The sequence below is a fragment of the Salminus brasiliensis genome, chromosome 13 (assembly GCF_030463535.1).
Source record: "Salminus brasiliensis chromosome 13, fSalBra1.hap2, whole genome shotgun sequence".
NCBI lineage: Eukaryota > Metazoa > Chordata > Actinopteri > Characiformes > Bryconidae > Salminus > Salminus brasiliensis.
Genome location: NC_132890.1, coordinates 28,181,253 through 28,200,316, shown reverse-complemented (window position 1 = coordinate 28,200,316; position 19,064 = coordinate 28,181,253). Strand labels below are relative to the sequence as shown.

Sequence of the window (19,064 nt, the reverse complement as noted above, 5' to 3'; positions counted from 1 at the left end):
CAGCGCTTGAGCCGCAGGCGAGATGACAGCGAGCACTCTCATACTTACACACACACACACACACAGAGTGAGTCTAAAGAGAGTGAACACACACAGTAAGTAAAAGGCTTTTTGTATGTGTGGTGGGAGGAGGGGTGGGGTAAGTGGGGGTGAGGCCTAGATGCCCTGAGCTTAAGCTTAAAAGAAAGAAGAGATCATAAGAATGAAAAAACAAACATACCAATCAGTAAAAAATCTTTGCATAATAAAGCACAGAACCAAAACTCAAACACTGTATGGAACACACACACACACACACACACACTGTGTGAGAAACAGAGGCTCCCCCTTTACAGGACTGGAGGACTCACTGCACCTCACCTCACCACCCTGTTAAAGGCTGCCACCTGCTTGACAGTCAGAAGCACCTAACTGGAGAATATAAAGGTAAACGATGCTGCAGTGGGTTTTAGCCGAAACCTGATCTCCTGTACCTGTTTATTAAGGGCTTTACTGTAAAAACATAGGAAGTAAAGCTCTTCCCGTAACTAACCTGCTCTTATCCAGCGGTGTCCTCGCCATTAGCAGCTCTGACTAAACACACTGTTATAACACTGCCATCAGGTGGTGGCGAGTAGGAATTACACGCAGAGCTGTGATCACCCGTCCAGATGATCCCTCTCCTAACACTCCTGAAGTGAGCTTGACCAGGGCTGCGCCTGGACACCCTTTACTGTGGTGCAGGGAATAGCTGAATTTGCGCAGCTGTGTGTTTACCTGCTCTGTGCTCAGGTGAACTCAGAGGACCGGAACTGATGAAGCCTGCTGTATTAAAGCAGCTTGCTTCTGATTAATCAGACATTTTTAGTCTGAGTTTGTATCAGTCAATCAAAAGCATTAAAGTTTTCTCTATTGATGTATTTTATTCTACAGAAATCCATAATCTAATCCTAGTCTAAACTAATCTGAGCACGAGTTTACTAAAACCCTAATCTAATCTGAACATGACTTTATAGAAACCCTCATCTAACCCTAATCTAATCTGAGCACATATTTACTGAAATCCTAATTTAATCATAATCTAATCTGAATACAACTCCACTAATCTGAATGACACTATGACCCCCCCCCCCCCGCCGGAAACACAAGTCTAGCCCGAATCTAATCTGAGCATGACTATACTGAAACTCCAATCTAATCATACTGTAATAATGTCTTACTGTGGCCACTAAAATCCTGATCTAACCTTAATTAATTAATCTGAACATAACTCAGAAATTCTGATTTAATCTGAACACAACTCTACTAAAATCTTAATGACTCTATGGAATCCCTCATTTAACCTCGCCAAGATTCTACAGAAACCCAAATATAGCCTTAGTCTAACCCTAATGTCATTTAATGTTCCTAATTATGTGTGTGTGTGTATATATATATATATATATATATATATATATATATATGATAAAATATAGTTTGTAAACCCTCCTGTTTAACTGTGGCTTAAATGCAGGCGACTAAATAAAAGTACTAACAAACCTAAAGCAACATTAATCAGCTTACTATTACTATCAAGCAAAAATCGCCATATTTGTTGTTTTGACAGTTATAATCTCGCAGTTGTTTGTTACATTGCATCAAATTGTCAGAATGACCGGACCAACAGAAATACTCCAAAATGACCCAATAACACAGTATACAAGACTATTTTACACCGACTTCCATTGGTAGTAGGTTTTTCCTTTATCTGTAAAGTTGCTATTTTGTAGATATGTGATGGTGATAGTTCTGATATACTTATTCTGATATACCTGAATAAAACGCAAGCTTGACATGAAACAGCATTCCAACGAGTTTATTCTGTAAAAGTCTTGTGAATAAACAGGAAAAACAGTTTACATTGAACTACAAACGTTGAAAATGTAAGATAGAACCGTAACATGTCCCGATTACAAGCATAACAAAGAGTCAAGAAGGAACAGAAGCTACGTGATGAGTTTTTACACTTACCACAGATGAGTCATCTACTATCATCAAAAATAAATAGAATATATTCTTTATATAAACACAGATAAGAAAGAAAGATGCATCGTCTTTAGGAGCATGTCGGTAAAGTTTCTTGGTAATCGCAGTAAGAGTTATGAAGAGCTAAAAGTGATGAGTTTTGCACATATGGTGCGGTCTGTGAACCCCAGGAAGATTACGGGTCTGAAAACGCAAAATTAAAAAAGGAAAAAAGAGTGGAATGATCTCTATTTCACATGGAAAATACAACAGATGCGCATGCCACTAAAAAGCCTAAAACATCCAACCCCACTGACACAGGAACCAGGATTATTCACTTCTTAAAAAAGGAACATCAATCTGGACTCGAGCTCCAGATCTACAGCGTAATGAGACGGTGTGATGTGGTGACTCTCTCGGCTGCTGCTGCTGCAGCGACACACACTTTCCTACTTCATCCCATCTTTAATTTAGGAACGAGAAACACATGGACGACGCTTTACAGACAAACGTTTCAGAAAGTCTAACGGCTTTTCCACCAACCCCCCCCCCATATCCCCCATAAAAAAAAGAAACCTCGAGCTACGACAGACAGCACTGACCGGCACAGTGAGGGGCAGCAGGAGTCGTGGTGAGTTTTCTGGGTAAATGGTCAGGATAAATAGTCAGGTTAAAAGTTAAGCTGAATGTTCTGGTTAAAGATGAGGGTGAACATTCAGGGTTAAAAATCAGGGTAAATGAGTTGAAGGTCACTGTGAATGGTCAAGGTGAATGATAATGGGTTGAAGATCAGGCTTGCCGGTTTGGGTAAATAGGTTAATAGTTAAGATGAATGTTCTGGTGAAAGTTCAGTATTGAAGATCTGGGTGAATGGTCAGGGTTGAAGATCAATGTAAAAAGGCAGGATAAATGTTTAGGGTAAACGGTCAGAGTGAAAGGTCACTGTGAATGGTAAGGGGCTGAAGATCAGGCTTGACGGTTTGGGTAAATGGTCAGGATGAAGGTTAATGTGCACGGTCAGGGTGTTTGAAGGGGCAGTGAGAGACTGTGTTACACTGGTAAACACTTGCGGCTCCAGCTTTGCAGCTACAGCTAAAAAATGACGCTAAATCTGATGACTATATTACAATTCAATGTTAGTCAATGTGTGTAAATAACACTATATATTAAAGAAACAGTAAGTAGCATTCTAGCCACATCACACTGGATTCACAGTCCGCCTATCGAAACTGCAGGGCAGGGGAACGTCACAGACCCCGCCTTCCAAACCTGGAGAAATGAATATTTATTGTTTTTTTTAAGTTCTACATACTGTTCCTTTAAATCTATTTGTTTAGCTTTCGTTTTTTGCTCCAGTGATGAGCGGTGGAGGAATTTTCAGTGGTTGTAGTTGTTCTCTGATTTGTGAATTTACAACAATGCTATCTCTTGTGATTTTGATTATGTCAACGTTATACATTTCCAATATCACATAAACAACCACAAAATGATCCGGCTTCCCTCAGGATCTAATGTTCCTCTCGCAGCAACTGGTTCTGCTGGAAAATAAAAGAAAATGAAATAGTCACATATATAGGTCAATACTAAACAACAGTCATTAATAAGTGGTAGTGTAAGCCCATGAAGGTGTAGTAAAGGTATGGTGTGCCACCTGGTGGTCACTGTGAAAATGAACTGAGAATCTCTTCACTTATTTTACTCTCTTTACTTATCTGTAATTAATATATAAAATAACATGAGGATCATATGGGGTTATGAAAGTGTCTAATTTACTAAAGCGTGTTTATCAGTGTAAACATGTATATGTGTGGTTATGTGCAAGTGTGTACCCCTTGACAGCATGTTTTTTTGTCTGAGGAGTTCTGCATGTCGTTGTCCTCATCTCTCTTCTCTTCCTCGTCGTCTTTCCCGTCCTTCTCCTCGTCCTCCTCACCCGAGCACTTCCTGGACAGCTTGGACGACTTCTAGGAAGAAAAAAAAGCAAACACTGAAATACTGATGCACCAAAACACACACACACACACACACACTAATCTAGAAACTTCTTAGAAGACTCCAAAAAATTCATTTCAATTTGTGTGACCCACAGGCAAAGCTCTTCAGGTTAAGGAAGTAGTCAGATGTGTGTGCATGTGTGTTTGATTGTGTGAGTGTGTGTGCAGACAAAAAGTTGAAAGATAAAAAGCGCTGTGTGCTGCTCGTCCGACCACAGGAGGTGAAAGCACTGCGGGAGGAATTCCCCTCTCTGCTGCTATTCGTTAGCTTTCTGTGGTGGACCGAATCTGTCCACAGCTTCAGTCTCCGCCCCCCACTTCAGACATAGCTCTGCCCCTACAGTCACCGTCCACGGGATATATGAACGTTAGACCCTGTTGCTAGGCAACAGTCGTTGCTAAGCGAATGCTGAGCAGAGTGCGTGTGGAATCTGGGGAATGAAATACTCACTGCAGCTCTGAACACACACTTCAGTAAAGCAGCACACACACACTCAGCACAGCAGAGTGACCTTCAGCACATATACATCTACATTTCACATACACACACACACAGGAGCGGGGAAGTGTACAGTACTAGTGTTCTGTATATGGGAAGTGTAAAGGAAAAGGGCTCAGTGTTAGAGAAATGTACAGTATTGGGTTCAGTGTTAGAGACGTGTACAGTATCAGGGTTCAGTATTAGGGATTCTTACAGTATCAGGATTTAGTAATGAGGGAAGTGTCCAATATCAGGGTTCAGTATGAGGGATTCTTACAGTACCAGGATTCAGTATTGAGGGGTATACAGTATCAGGATTTAGTAATGGGGATGTGTACAGTATCTGGGTTCAGTACTGGAGATGTGTACAAGATTAGGGACGTGTACAGTATCAGGGTTCAGTATGACGTCAGTGTACCGAATTTGCATTCAGTATTACAGACAAGTAGAGTATGGGAGTTGAGTATTAGGGAAATGTGAAGTATTCGGGTTCAGTATTAGAATAAAGTTTACTGTATTAGGGTTCAGTATAAGCAAAGTATTAGGGAAGTATACAGAATTGGGATTCAGTATTACGGATGTGTACAGTATCTTGGTTCAGTTTTAGGACAGTTTACAGTATGAGAGTTCAGCATTAGGTAAAGGTTTAGCATGTGAGCTCACTAGAGTGTTTTTGGGTTCTGAAATGTTCTGAAGGAGAAAGATTATGTAGTTTGCTTAATATTTATATGGAGTACCCTCTTGTGAACATGGTCTAAGGCATAGTATAAGTGACTTTCAGAAATTTTCATTACTACAGTCAGGAAGACGATTAAAAAGTTTCTGAGCTCCATTCTTTACAGTTAGTTTCCCAGCAGCCGGACGTTTTCCTTGATGTTTATTATTCAGTCTGGGTAAACTCACTGACCACCAATCAGAAAAGTTAATCAAATCTTCAACAACAGGGGGGATAAATAAACTCCCCAGATTAGAACCGTGTTTATTTATGTTACCTTTGAGGACACAGTCTTTTTCCGCTTGGATCCGACTTTTTCCCCCTTCATCTTTCCCTCCTCTTCCTCTCCGATGGAGTCGCCCTCCTCTGCTCCACTGCTGCCTTCCGCAGGGTCAGCGTCACCCCCCTCTCCCTCCGACCAGCCCTGCTGCTGCATGCTCTACACACACACACACACACAGCGCTAAGTTACTTGTGTGTATAATAACCTCCTGTAATATCCTATAATTTCCCATTCAGATCCTCATTTATTCAAATGTCATCCAGTTATAAAAGTAATTAAATGTTGGTAAACTGCTCATTAGTCTGAAGCAACTGTATTATCAGTGTCTGTGTTGTTTTGGGATACATTTAATCTCGGTTTCAGTTCTTTCACAAAAGATGTCCTTCAGACTGACCTTTCAGAGAGAGTTTGATATAAACTCACCAAAACACTCTTCATCACTTCACACACCAGCTAGCTGTGACATTAACCCTTCATTACCCAAACAGCTTCAAAAAAACTAACAGTGTAAGACACAAGTATGGCTTTGGCATTAAATGACATTCCACCACTGAAGTGAATTCAGCTTCTGGTACTTTTCTGTATTTCTACAGTCACAGGCACACACATACAAAACAGTAACACACCTGATAGCCGGTGAATTTAACGCCAGGGTTATTTTCAATCTCCCACAGACCCTCATTAAAGCCTTTTCTTTTGTTTGATTTTCCGAACTTGTCTTTGTACTCCTTATAGGGCAGCAGGTCTTTAGGGCCGAGGAACGCGCTGAATGAGGAAGAACAGTTAAAACTCTCATTAAAACTGAAATGACAAATGTACCGAACACACACACTTCCACACACACACACACAGACTAAACTTACGTCTCGTGGGTGCCAAAGAAAAAGATGGGGTATTTATTAGCTGGCGGCTTCACTGCCCCTTCTGGAAGCTCGTCAATCTGTAGCCAATCAGAACAAAACAGAGATCACTACTGCCCAATCAGAACACAGCAGAGATTACCTGGGGTCAGTTAGAACAGCTAGCTATCTCAATTCAATTATCAAACAGTGAAAAGCTCAACAATACTTGCTGTATTGGATTTACAAGCACTTCCATTAACAGGTCTATAGATTAAACAATGCTATAAACACAGAGTCACTCAATTACGAAAACCCAGACCTCTGAAATACATCTAAAATTTTGTTTAGTGCACAGGTAAATCCTAAGGCCCCCACAAGAACCTTTCAAATAGCCTAGCCTAGTACTGCGGTGTTACTATAGCTTTTAAAACATTGTCGGGACAGAAAAACAACCCAAGTTACCGTTTTTTCCTACAGTCTCCCTGAGGCAGCTAATACAGCCTGTAGTGTGATAATTAAGCAGTAAAGTGCTAACATTAACGTGTTTAATGTGTTTCCACACACACACAAAATACCCCCCGAAAAACACCATGATTTCAAGCGCTGAAATAATGTTAAAAGAATATCTAATATATAAATGTTTATTTAAGGTCATCTCAAATCCAAAAGGTGAAATCAGTGAGCGATAAAAAAAAAAAAGATAAAAATAAGTGTCTGAGAGAGAGAGCGGAGATTGGGGGGGGACTACAGTTACCATAGCAATACTCTACACTACAGTTCCCACAATATCATGCAAATCCGGTGGCTTACAGTTGAAGATTTCCGGGTGGCATGCATGCTTGTAAAATATTTACCATAATATATATTTACCATAATTACAGTTGAAGATTTCCGGGTGGCATGCATGCTTGTAAAATATTTACCATAATAGCATGTACAGTGTATTCTATGTGCCACTCCTTGTATTGAACCATGAACCCCCAACTTCAAGTGCAGTCACACTGAGGATACACGTATGCGCTATTATGGTAAATACAGTAATTTCACAACTGCAAGTGCCACCGGAAACCTTCAAGACATTAGTAGCTGCAGAATTACGCCGTGAGTATTATAATGTTAGTTGAGTATTCGTACCATGGATTAGTTTTAGTGTTAGTACTACTGATTACTTACAGCTCAGGTATCTAACCCTGGGTTAAAAGTCAACTGGCCACCATGGTTATAGTATTAAAACTATAGTGTTTGTACTACAACACTAAAACAACAGCATTAGTGTTACAGCATTAGAACAACAGACTTAGTCCTGTAGCAGCAGTACAGCTTTAGTAACCACTGAAGAAGTGGAAATAGTGTTGATACTAGTGTCAGAACTGCAGCTTTAGTGTTATAGCACTCGTACATCAGTAAAGGCTGCAGAGTTAGAACCACAGCATTTTTACTACAGTGCCAGAACTACAGCGTTGTTACTGGTGTTACAACACAATTATTAATATTATAGCATAAGTACAGTATTAAAAGTTAATCATTGAAAACTACAGTAAGTTTAGTGAAGCTGAACTTAGTCAGAAATCCTTATTTAGATTAACAAGCTTTGTGAGGCAGACTCCAGGAGCCTCTGTCCTCTACATAAGTTGCTAGCTGGTGCATAGGTTAGACCCCTGGAGCCTCTGTCCTCTACATGTTGCTAGCTGGTGCATAGGATAGACCCTTGGAGCCTCTGTCCTCTACATGTTGCTAGCTGGTGCATAGGATAGACCCCTGGAGCCTCTGCCCTCTACATGTTGCTAGCTGGTGCATAGGATAGACCCATGGAGCCTCTGTCCTCTATATGTTGCTAGCTGGTATATAGGATAGACCCCTGGAGTCTGTCCCATGCACCAGCTAACAACTCCTAGAAGACAGAGACTCCAGGAGTCTTAACTGTGTATCAGCTCACAACTTAAGAGATTTCAAGGGGCTCCAGGGGATTGTCCTATGCATAAACTAACAGAGGCAACGTGTAGAAGACAGAGACTCCAGGAGTCTGTCCTGTGTATCGGTTCATAACTTCAGTGGCTCCAGTACTTCTGTCCTGTGCACCAGCCAGCAACTTGTAGAGCACAAAGCCTCCTCTGAAGTTATGAACCGATACACAGGACAGACTCCTGGAGCCTCTGTCCTCTAACAGGGGTACAGGACAGACTCCTGGGGCCTCTGTCCTCTAACAGGGGTACAGGACAGACTCCTGGGGGCTCTGTTTTCTGCAAGGTGCTAGCTTGTGCATATAACAGACCCCTGGAGCCTCTGTCCTCTACAAGTACTCCTGCAGTCTCTGTCTTCTATATGTTGCTAGATGTTGCATGGGATAGACCCCTTGAGGCTTTGTCCTCCACCAAGACTTAGCTTGTGCATAGGACAGACCCCTGGAGGCTTTGTCCTCTACAAAGTCTTAGCTTGTCTAGAGGGAAAGAGAGAGAGAAAGAGAAAAAGAGAGAGCAGAAGACTCCTGGAGCCTCTGGGGTACAGGAGAAGACTCCTGGAGCCCCTGTAAACTACAAGTTGAGAGCTGGTGCATAGGACAGACCCCTGGAGCCTCTGAAATCCACAGGTCGGTAGCTTGTGCATGCTGATAGAGTATAAGCCACACCACTGTAACTGTTGGTAAAGAGAAACTCAAAAGGTGCTCAAAAGTAAAATATTATTTTTTGTTATAATTTTAAGTAATATGTTATATAAGTGCTACGCTATTAAATCACCCCCTTATAGCAGCTAAAATCCAATAACTCTGAAGTAACTACTGTTTAACAGTAATACAGACTCTTCATGTGCTACATATTGTGTTGCATTGTCTCGACATGTCCCGTTCTCCGACATGTCCCGCACACCCCTGCTTTGACTGGCTGCCTGTTCGCACTCACAAGCGTTCCACCAATCCTACGCGAGGTGGCGGGGCACTGCTAGCCAATCCAAGGCACGGGAGGCGGGACTTGCCGGAACACGGGTGTGGAAAAAAACACGTCTTCTACGTAACTGAGCCAGGAAGCAGCAGCACTGCTCTCCGCACCCTACCCGTTTTCAGAGGGCAACATCTTCTCAAATGAGAGCATAACATCAGAGATTCGTCTCATTAAACACAGAAAGCAAACCAAACAGGAGCTAATTAACGACTGTAAAGCACCAGCACCAGGCTCAGTGTGCTAACAGTGATGCTAACCACGAAGAGACTGATATTCCATATTTATTATATTTAGTTATATCTCCCGTGGAGAAAACGCGGGGCAGATGAGGTTATGTGAAGAAAAATGTCGGTCACTGAGGTTTAGTGTGAACTAGCTACCCTAAATAGCTACCTGTGGCAAATTGATGTGAAAACGAAGGCAGGAAGAGGGGCGTTTCTGCTTTTAGCAAACGAGCTAATCAGTTAGCTAGCCCGTGTGATGTCGAGGGTTAGGCACAAAACAACGTTGTTCGACTCTGCTGCGGAATGAAGGCAGAATCGCTCAAAAAAGGGTGTAAAAATCCCTGCTAAGGAGGCTTAAGAGGCTTGAGGAGGTTAAAAGAGAGCGTTAATCCCCAAAACACGCGACTAACACACTCACACCTGAGAGGCAGAGCGCCATAACCCGCTACAAACACGGACACGAGAGTGAAATGGAGGAGAAGCCGCCGCCGCCGCCGCCGCCGCCGCCGCCTCAGCGAGCGGGAAGCCAGGTCTTTTCGGCCGCGACTAAGCGGAGGTGAGCCGGAGAGCGAGGCTGGAACGAGCTGGGTGAGCTCCGGCAGCACCGGCGCGCTGTTCTGACCGACCCCGCCTCCCCAGCGCCTCAGCCCGGCTACAGCCTGTACTCACCCTCGCTGGCCAGTGCGGGTAACCCTTCATTTTGGCGAAAACCAGATCTCCTGCCTTGTATTCCCGGGGCCGAGGACGAGCCATAGCGACCGCACGCTGCACCCAAAGTCGGTTTTAATCACGGATTTCACACACTCCCAGCACCGCTGGCAATGCTCGACCATCAATGTTTTGATTAGCAACACCGCAGTTAATAAGGAAATAAATAATTAAATAAGACCCAAACAGAGCGAGAGAGCGCGCGCAGGAGAGAGAGAAAAGGCCCGGAAAACAGTTCCTCTCCCCTCCTCTCCGCAGATCTGACTGCAGGTCAACAGGGCACACTCTCCCTCCCTCCTTCACCTCACATACAGTCCTCTTTTCACTGCCATTTTTTATTTTAGTATTATTTTTAATGTTTTGGTATTTTTAATACTGCTGTTTGAAACGTGGAAGAGCTGCACTGAGAGATTCACGTTTCATCAGCACACACATACAAACCCACCGAATGGCCACTTCATTATTATTTTAGCTGTGATCAACACTCTCTTATATTTTTAGGATAATAAGGGACCCATGTGGCTGATTAACACACAAAACGTTTATTCAACTTTTGTAATTAAATAATAGCCTCAAAATAAAAAAAGAAGCATTAATAACAAGTGCTAAATGCTATTTATGATATAGTTATGACAATATAATTACAGCAACGCAACTAAATATACAGTTGTGGACTGAAATGTGGACATTCATCATAGACATGAATGTCATGCCAATATTGGGCTTTTGATGATTTTTTGTGCTGGTCTTTTTCTGGAGCAGAATGAGTATCAACATGTTTAATAGAAAAACAAGAATTTGGTGCAGAATTCTGATTTTTTGAGGGTTTTCTAAAATCAACACATGGCCAAAATGATACATACATTGTCAAAAATACATCCAGCATAACTAATATTTGGTTAAATGTCCCTTAGCAAGTTGCACCTTGAGGAGATGCTGATTGGATACTTGAGCTTCTCTGCAGAACTGGAATTAAATTAGTTGGTATTCGGACAGGGACCTGCCTTTTAAGAACAGCCCATATATGTTTATAGGATTGAGGTCAGGACTTTGAGAAGGCCATTCCAAAAGCCTATGTTAGCCTTATTGATCCTTTCCACAGTCACACATGATGTGTGTTTGGGGTCGCTGTCCTATCAAGGTTTAACTGTCTAGCTGACGGATTGAAATTATGCTGAAAGGTTGATACCTCACCTCGAGGTGCTGGTTTTGGGGACTTATTTCTTTAGGGCAGCCTCTCAATCCATGGTAATGTAAACTCACTTGGCTGTAAACAATGACAGTGGTGTTCCAGCAGCTTACAGTTCATGGCAGACCCGTGTCTTGGTAGTTCTTGGGTTGTTCCTGACCATCCAAACCAACATCCCCCCAGCCAAGGGTTACAGTTTGGGTTTTCTTACATACCGGTGCTAAGTTGATACACTATTGACCAAACAGATGATCTTGGCTGTTGTTTAGAAATGTCATTTAGAAATGACCTTGGCATTCAGATAAGGTGGCTGACTTCTGAAGACATCTGAAAACCCCAGTGCCTGCCAAAATTATTCACCCCATGGGTGTTTTATTGCGTTTATAATGGAATAATGGTTAATAAAATTTGTTCTTTTTTCATGAAAATGTACAAAATCATCTTTAAATCAGATTTCTCTAAAGAATTGTCAGTTTAATAATAATAAACAAAGTAAAATAAGTGATGGTGCTAATAATCTCACAATCAGTGAAGTGGAGATCACCTGAGTGCAGTGACTGTGTCTGTGATTGCAATATAAAGACACTGGTCTGGAAGGTCCAGTCACTGGTCAATCAGTATTCCTGGCTACAAATACAAGATGAGGACAAAGGAACACCCCAAGCAGCTCTGTGACCCTGCAAGAAGAAGACTAGTGAGGAAGGCCATGAAGACACATATGTCTAATCTGAACGAGTTAAACCGATGCTGCCACCACCATGCTTCATGAGTTTTGGTGTCCTCCAAATGTAGCATCTAGTCTGATGGCCAAAAAGCTCTATTTTGATCTAATCAGTCCAAAGAACGTTCTTCCAGTTGGTCGTGGAGTCTCTCACATGCTTTATGGGTGAACTGAGGTGGAGATTTGACTTTCTTTGCCGCTCTCCCATGAAGCTCTGACTGGTGAAGAACACGGGACACAGTTGTCATATGCAGTTGTAGTTATATGCGTCTTGGTGGCCTCCCTCACTTGGCCCCTTCTTGCACTATTACTCAGTTAGTGAGGACGGCCTGCTCTAGGCAGATATACACACGTGTCATCTTCCTTTCATTTCTTAATGATGGATTTAACTGAACTCCAAGGGATTTTCAGTGACTTGTTTTTTTTCTGCATCCATCCCCTGACTTACACTCTTCAGTAACCTTTTCTCAGAGTTTCTCAGAGTTGTGTGGACTGTTCTTCTGGTGGTCTTTATGGCGTATTTGTAGCCAAAAAAACTGATTAACCAGTGACTGGACCTTTCAGACAGGTGTCTTTATACTGCAATCACTTGAGACACAGTCACTGCATTCAGGTGATCTCCACTTCACTGATTGTGAGACTTCTGACACCAATTCTCTGAACTTTTGTTGAATTAGGTCAGTCACTTTAGGTCAGAATGAATATTTTTGCAATTACTTAATTTACATGATATATTTTTATTTAATAGACATAGCTTTTTATTGTTATGTAATTTATTGTATATAATTGTTTTTATATAAATAAAAGGGGAAAACATCCAAGGGGTGAAAACCTTTTATAGGCACTGCATGTTTTTGCAACCACCGAAAAAACTCATCTTAAAGATTTAAAACTGGAATCCCGCGACTGAAGGGGCAAACCTGAACTACACTGCTGCCCTGGGGGCAGAATTACACTGGGGGCAGTGTTGGCTCAGTGGTTTGAATGCTTTGTTATTGATCACAAGGCCGTTGGTTCCGTACCTGGGCCACATAAGCTGCCACTGTTGGGCCTTTGAGCAAGGCCCTTAACTCCCTCTGCTCCAGGTTTGGGGTTGCTGTCCTATCAAGGTTTAACTGTCTAGCTGACGGATTGAAATTATGCTGAAAGGTTGATACCTCACCTCGAGGTGCTGGTTTTGGGGACTTATTTCTTTAGGGCAGCCTCTCAATCCATGGTAATGTAAACTCACTTGGCTGTAAACAATGACAGTGGTGTTCCAGCAGCTTACAGTTCATGGCAGACCCGTGTCTTGGTAGTTCTTGGGTTGTTCCTGACCATCCAAACCAACATCCCCCCAGCCAAGGGTTACAGTTTGGGTTTTCTTACATACCGGTGCTAAGTTGATACACTATTGACCAAACAGATGATCTTGGCTGTTGTTTAGAAATGTCATTTAGAAATGACCTTGGCATTCAGATAAGGTGGCTGACTTCTGAAGACATCTGAAAACCCCAGTGCCTGCCAAAATTATTCACCCCATGGGTGTTTTATTGCGTTTATAATGGAATCATTATGGTTAATAAAATTTGTTCTTTTTTCATGAAAATGTACAAAATCATCTTTAAATCAGATTTCTCTAAAGAATTGTCAGTTTAATAATAATAAACAAAGTAAAATAAGTGATGGTGCTAATAATCTCACAATCAGTGAAGTGGAGATCACCTGAGTGCAGTGACTGTGTCTGTGATTGCAATATAAAGACACCGGTCTGGAAGGTCCAGTCACTGGTCAATCAGTATTCCTGGCTACAAATACAAGATGAGGACAAAGGAACACCCCAAGCAGCTCTGTGACCCTGCAAGAAGAAGACTAGTGAGGAAGGCCATGAAGACACATATGTCTAATCTGAACGAGTTAAACCGATGCTGACTAATGAAGCACCGTACTCTCATTCCTCACAACACGGAGTAAGAGATGTGAGCAAGCCTTGGTTACATCTACATATTGTTTTTGCTGTTGCAATGATGCAAGGGAATGTTGTCCTCATCTGTCCACAACATGTTCTTTTAGGTACTTTCAGCAAACTGTAACCTGGCCATTCTGTTTGTGTCTAAATATAGGATTGTATCATGCATGTCAATGACTCTGAGCAGATTCCACCAACAGCCAATGAAAACTGAGAGCAAGAAAGAAGTAAATGCAGCAAGAACTAATAAATAAAGAACAGCAAACAAAATTTTAAACAAAACCATTGTGGTATACCATAAAGTAACCTCTAAACACCAACACACAACCCCCAAATAACACCTAATAGGGCCCTGGGGCTTTGGCAAAACCAATGGCCCTCTCCACAGTAGCACCAAAAACTCATCTTAAAGATTTAAAACTGGAATCCCGCGACTGAAGGGGCAAACCTGAACTACACTGCTGCCCTGGGGGCAGAATTACACTGGGGGCAGTGTTGGCTCAGTGGTTTGAATGCTTTGTTATTGATCACAAGGCCGTTGGTTCCGTACCTGGGCCCAGTAAGCTGCCACTGTTGGGCCTTTGAGCAAGGCCCTTAACTCCCTCTGCTCCAGGGGGACTGACTGCTTCAGGCTAACCCTGTGCTCTGACCATGGGCTTCTACGCTGAGAGATGCAAAGAGAAGAAGAATTGTGTTATACTGTACAAACGTATAGGTATAATGATAATAAAAACACCTGCAGACAACATTTGAGCATAGCTTTAAACGGTCTGAATAAGAGCATACAAGCTATAATTATAGTCTGTTTAGCCTAATGTTAGCTAATGCCTAGATTAAACCACATTATTTACCTCAGCTTACAATCAAACATCACATTCGTTAGAAACATGAATTTGCTAGAAAATGAGACCTGACCTAACCTGAGGAGCAATGTTACCCCAGTGTACGTACAGTCAGAGTGAAGACACTAGACTTTATTTACCTAAAACGTTGTACAAATGTTGTACAAATGAACGAAGGCAATTAGCAGCACTTTCTAAGCAGCAATTGGAAGGCAGAGTAAACAAGGTACCACTGCCATGACTATATTAAGTTCTACTACACGATGATTTTTATATTATGATTATGATCAGAGCAGTTTAACAGTCAGAGGAGGATGGGTCGGGTCCCTCTTTTGAGTCTTGGTTCCTCCCAAGGTTTCTTCCTCCAGCTCTGAGGGAGTTGTCATTGGCTGCTCACTGGGGGTCTCAGATCTTTCATGTCTTCTTATGTTATTTCTTTTTTTCTGTCTTTTACTATTATGTAAAGCTGCTTTGTGACAACAACAGTTGTAAAAAGCGCTATACAAATCAATTTGACTTTGATTTTGACAAAGTGGGGCTGGGAAACAATTTCTGCATGGGCAGAAATGACCAAAAAATATTTATTATAATAAAATATTATTATTTTATTTAATATTACATTAATTTATTAATGTAATTAAAGAAAAAATACACAGGCATTTTTGTTTTGGGGTGGGAGGTGCAGATGCAGAATGGAGGTCCCCAGCCACTGCCCAGTAGCAGTATTTAATCAGTCTGCCTGCTTAAAGAATGATATTTCTATTGGACCAGAAAACAAAATAATGCAGTTTCACAAAACATGATCAAATAATCGGAATTATGATTGAATGTGAAGCTAAACACACGTCTGAAGGTGAAGTACTGGCTTATTTTTAGCAAGGCTAAAAGCTTATAAGGTTATATACGATCTCTTCAGCTTGCTACAGTACATTGTGCTATTGTGGACACCAGGTGGCAGAAGTACCAATACTCCAGTTTAAAAATACTCTGGTAAAGGTTATAATGGTTTACATTATAACAAATACTCTAGTAAAAGTATAAATGTACACATAAAGTAAAAAGTAAAAGTATTTTTTTATAATTTTATATAAAGTATGTATATATATATATATATATATATATATATATATATATATATATATATATATATATATATATATATATATAAATAATTCATGTCTTTTCTCTTAGGCCTTAATTTTGACAATTCTTTATTTTATTGTTTATTGTTTTTCTTTTTGTATTTCTTTGTCTCTTTTCATTATCATATATCTGTTATATCTGAAATCAGCAACCCTCCTCTCCTCTCCTGTTTAACCTATTGAACCCCAGAGCAGCTGTTTTTAAGAGACCGTCGATAAAGATAATGTTTATCCAGAAATCTAGTGAAATGTCCACCTCTGTGAATGCCATTCAATCAGATCTGCTTCTCAGATCAGCCTACATTACATCTCTAACCAGAGCTCTATTCTAACTCTAAGAAAAATGATCAATATTAAACACTGTTAGTTCTCTAGGCAGATGTGTTTGACCACAGTAAGTACAACAGTGGGAAAAACAGAAGATTACCCTTTGTAGATTTACCAGACTGTATCAGTAAAGGCTTGAAGTGTATGTGATCATTTTAATAATCAATTGATTATTCTACTATCAAAACAGTCTGGGCTTTGCCAGGGACTTTGGGCCCCATAAAAAATATTACAATACGTTTTTAGTGGAGTGTGTGTGTTTTGTGGTGTGTTTTATTTACTGTGAAATGGTGTGAACTGGAGACCTGTATAAAGACTGTATAAAGTCATCTAAAAATAATATTAATGTCGCCACTAGATGGCGACAGTGATTTTCCTCTGGAAACTTAAAGGCAGCAGAATCATTTACAGTAAAATTTCATTTTCATAATATTTGACAAAATAGTTTCTGTTCTGCATCTGAAATCACATCTGTGTGAATTGATGGTTTAATAAACAATTTACTTGCATTAAAAAACAATAAATAATAAACAAATATTAACATTTAACTCACCACCAGTGTTACACTCCACACCATTTATCCCCATATGCCACCAACACACTCCATAGGCTATACAGCCCCCCCCCCCACACACACACAAAACCATAACACACAAATATTTTTTATTTAGCTGCTCCATTTAAACAACAAAAAAGGAATATTCTATTAAAAAGTAAATTATTGAAAAATATTTAGTTTTGAACTGAAACTCAATCAAAGCAACACAGCTCAACTGGTGTTCTGGCCATCACCTGCGGACCTGTAGCTTATACCGGGCTGGATAACTGAAGCAGACCTCTTCTAGTTTGTGTGAATGGAAAGCGGAGCTGACCTCTGGCTCCTAATCTGATGGAGAGTTCCCAGTAAAATCTTTGTGAAATCCATAAGAATTCAGTGTGATTAACAGTGCTGACAGATGACCTATACCTGTACCCTCCTACTTCTGTTTCTCATGACTTCTTGTAAGCATGTCTTAAACCCTTACTGCTGTTTCATGATATTTAAACTAAATAAATGTCTTCATTAAACATCAACAAAACGACTAATTATTTCCTTAAATCTGAAGTTAGGGGCTCTAGGCAACAGTAGGCAGCTGCATAGAGGCCCAAGCAAATGTACATATAAGTGTTAATGTCAAACAGCAAATTTTGGAATAGAAATATATTTTATCAATAGCTGTAGCTTATTATTGCTGCCATTATTATTATTGATCAAATTCTCACAGCAATAGTTCAAAATCTAGTAGAAAGCCTTCTTCCCTGGACAGTAGAAACAGTTATTCCAACAAAAGCAGGACAAGCTCTTCTTTTAACTCTAACTCTGCTTTTAACACTCTTGATTTTAGAAGAAACTATGAATAAGCAGGTGTCCCAATACTTTTGTCCATGTAGTGTATACATGTATTGTTGACCTTCTAAACAAAAATACGTTCATCCTCTACAGAGAACACACTTCTGCACATTCTTAAGCATAATTGGTAGCTTAATAAATATTGGTAGTAATAAAACATATTGCACAGAATTCTAGTAAAATAATAAATGTAATGGTACATTCATAAATGAATATTTATGTATTTTCTGTAGCGGATTTATTTCCTTATTTTCTCTCGGTCTTGTGCAAACATGTGTTCATTCCCGGTTAAATTACACATTGTATTGATTTCCTGAATGAGTAGTAAAAAGTCCTCTAAATAACTGTTTTTTACACACACCCTACTTATTTTCTAAATTAAATTAATATAAAAAAATAATATGTCATGCTTTTGTCCTGGCTGTGCCTTCCTGGCACTTTGTTTTGGGTTTCCCCTTGTGCTCTTTAGCACATGCCCCTGTGTTTGCTCCCTGTCTCTGCCTTAGCCCCCCCCCCGTCATTAGTGTTTCCACCTGTGCCTCCTTAGAAGTCCTGCCTAGCTGGTTAGTCTCAGGTGTTCTTTTGTTGGTCTGTGTACATGTAGTCCCTTTTTTTTTAATGTGCCTTGTTTGGTCTTGTGCATGTGCATGCTTCATGTCCGGCCGTCAGAAAGACTGAATCTGAATCCTTTCAACAAAGACATGTGGTGTCATTGATGCGAAGCACCACTGGCATAGTATCTCCAGGTGTTTGTTTTTCTATAGGTCCACAACCCAGATATTGTGTGACAAATGGTGCAGAATAAATTGAAGTAAGTGGACCACAATACCAGAAATATTCAGTAATGTCATAAAAAAGTTCTGTTAAACACATAAAAAATATATAATTATGGTTTATTAGTAATTATGGTTTTCACACACATTAATTGATCATTCAGTGGGTGATGTTAGGTGATGTTTTTTTTTTACTAAATGCATCCTTTTACCAAAGGTGGTGGTTCCAAAATTGTTGTTCCTAATAGAGTGGAATGTAAAATTAGCAATAGAAAACTGATGTGTGATCAAATAACATTTGTAGTGTTGAAACAGGAGCTGATTGAGGAGTATCGGATACAGTCCAGCTACACCCTGATGGTGAGCTATGGTAATCTTCCTGGAACCTAGTGCTGCACACTGCCTTGGTTAAGTGTAAATAAACTGACCTGTTTTTTTTTTTTTCTTTGAAGATCTCGCTGTGAAGTATTGTCCAGTAAAATGATTTTCAGTGGTTTACTGTTATTTGACAGTAGCTATACTGTGTTCTCATTTACAGTTTATTGCCATTTCAGTACAATGCATTA

General features: G+C 40.5%; 1 protein-coding gene across 3 annotated transcripts; it reads right to left on the bottom strand.

Annotated features, from left to right (window-relative positions):
* Positions 1 to 1,818: 1,818 nt before the first annotated feature.
* Positions 1,819 to 10,445, bottom strand: hdgfl3 (HDGF like 3). 3 transcript variants are annotated; one of them, XM_072695516.1, is made up of 6 exons: positions 10,128 to 10,445; positions 6,320 to 6,396; positions 6,083 to 6,221; positions 5,451 to 5,612; positions 3,813 to 3,944; positions 1,819 to 3,521 (listed from the first exon to the last, which is right to left on the bottom strand). In XM_072695516.1, exons 1-6 carry the CDS (start codon positions 10,209 to 10,211, stop codon positions 3,492 to 3,494), a joined length of 624 nt encoding a protein of 207 aa, XP_072551617.1. In that variant the 5' UTR covers positions 10,212 to 10,445; the 3' UTR covers positions 1,819 to 3,491. The 3 variants fall into 3 exon arrangements, with proteins under 3 accessions (XP_072551617.1, XP_072551616.1, XP_072551615.1); XM_072695515.1 differs by having other exon boundaries at positions 1,819 to 3,518; positions 3,813 to 3,947; positions 10,128 to 10,443; XM_072695514.1 differs by having other exon boundaries at positions 3,813 to 3,947; positions 10,128 to 10,441.
* Positions 10,446 to 19,064: the final 8,619 nt, after the last annotated feature.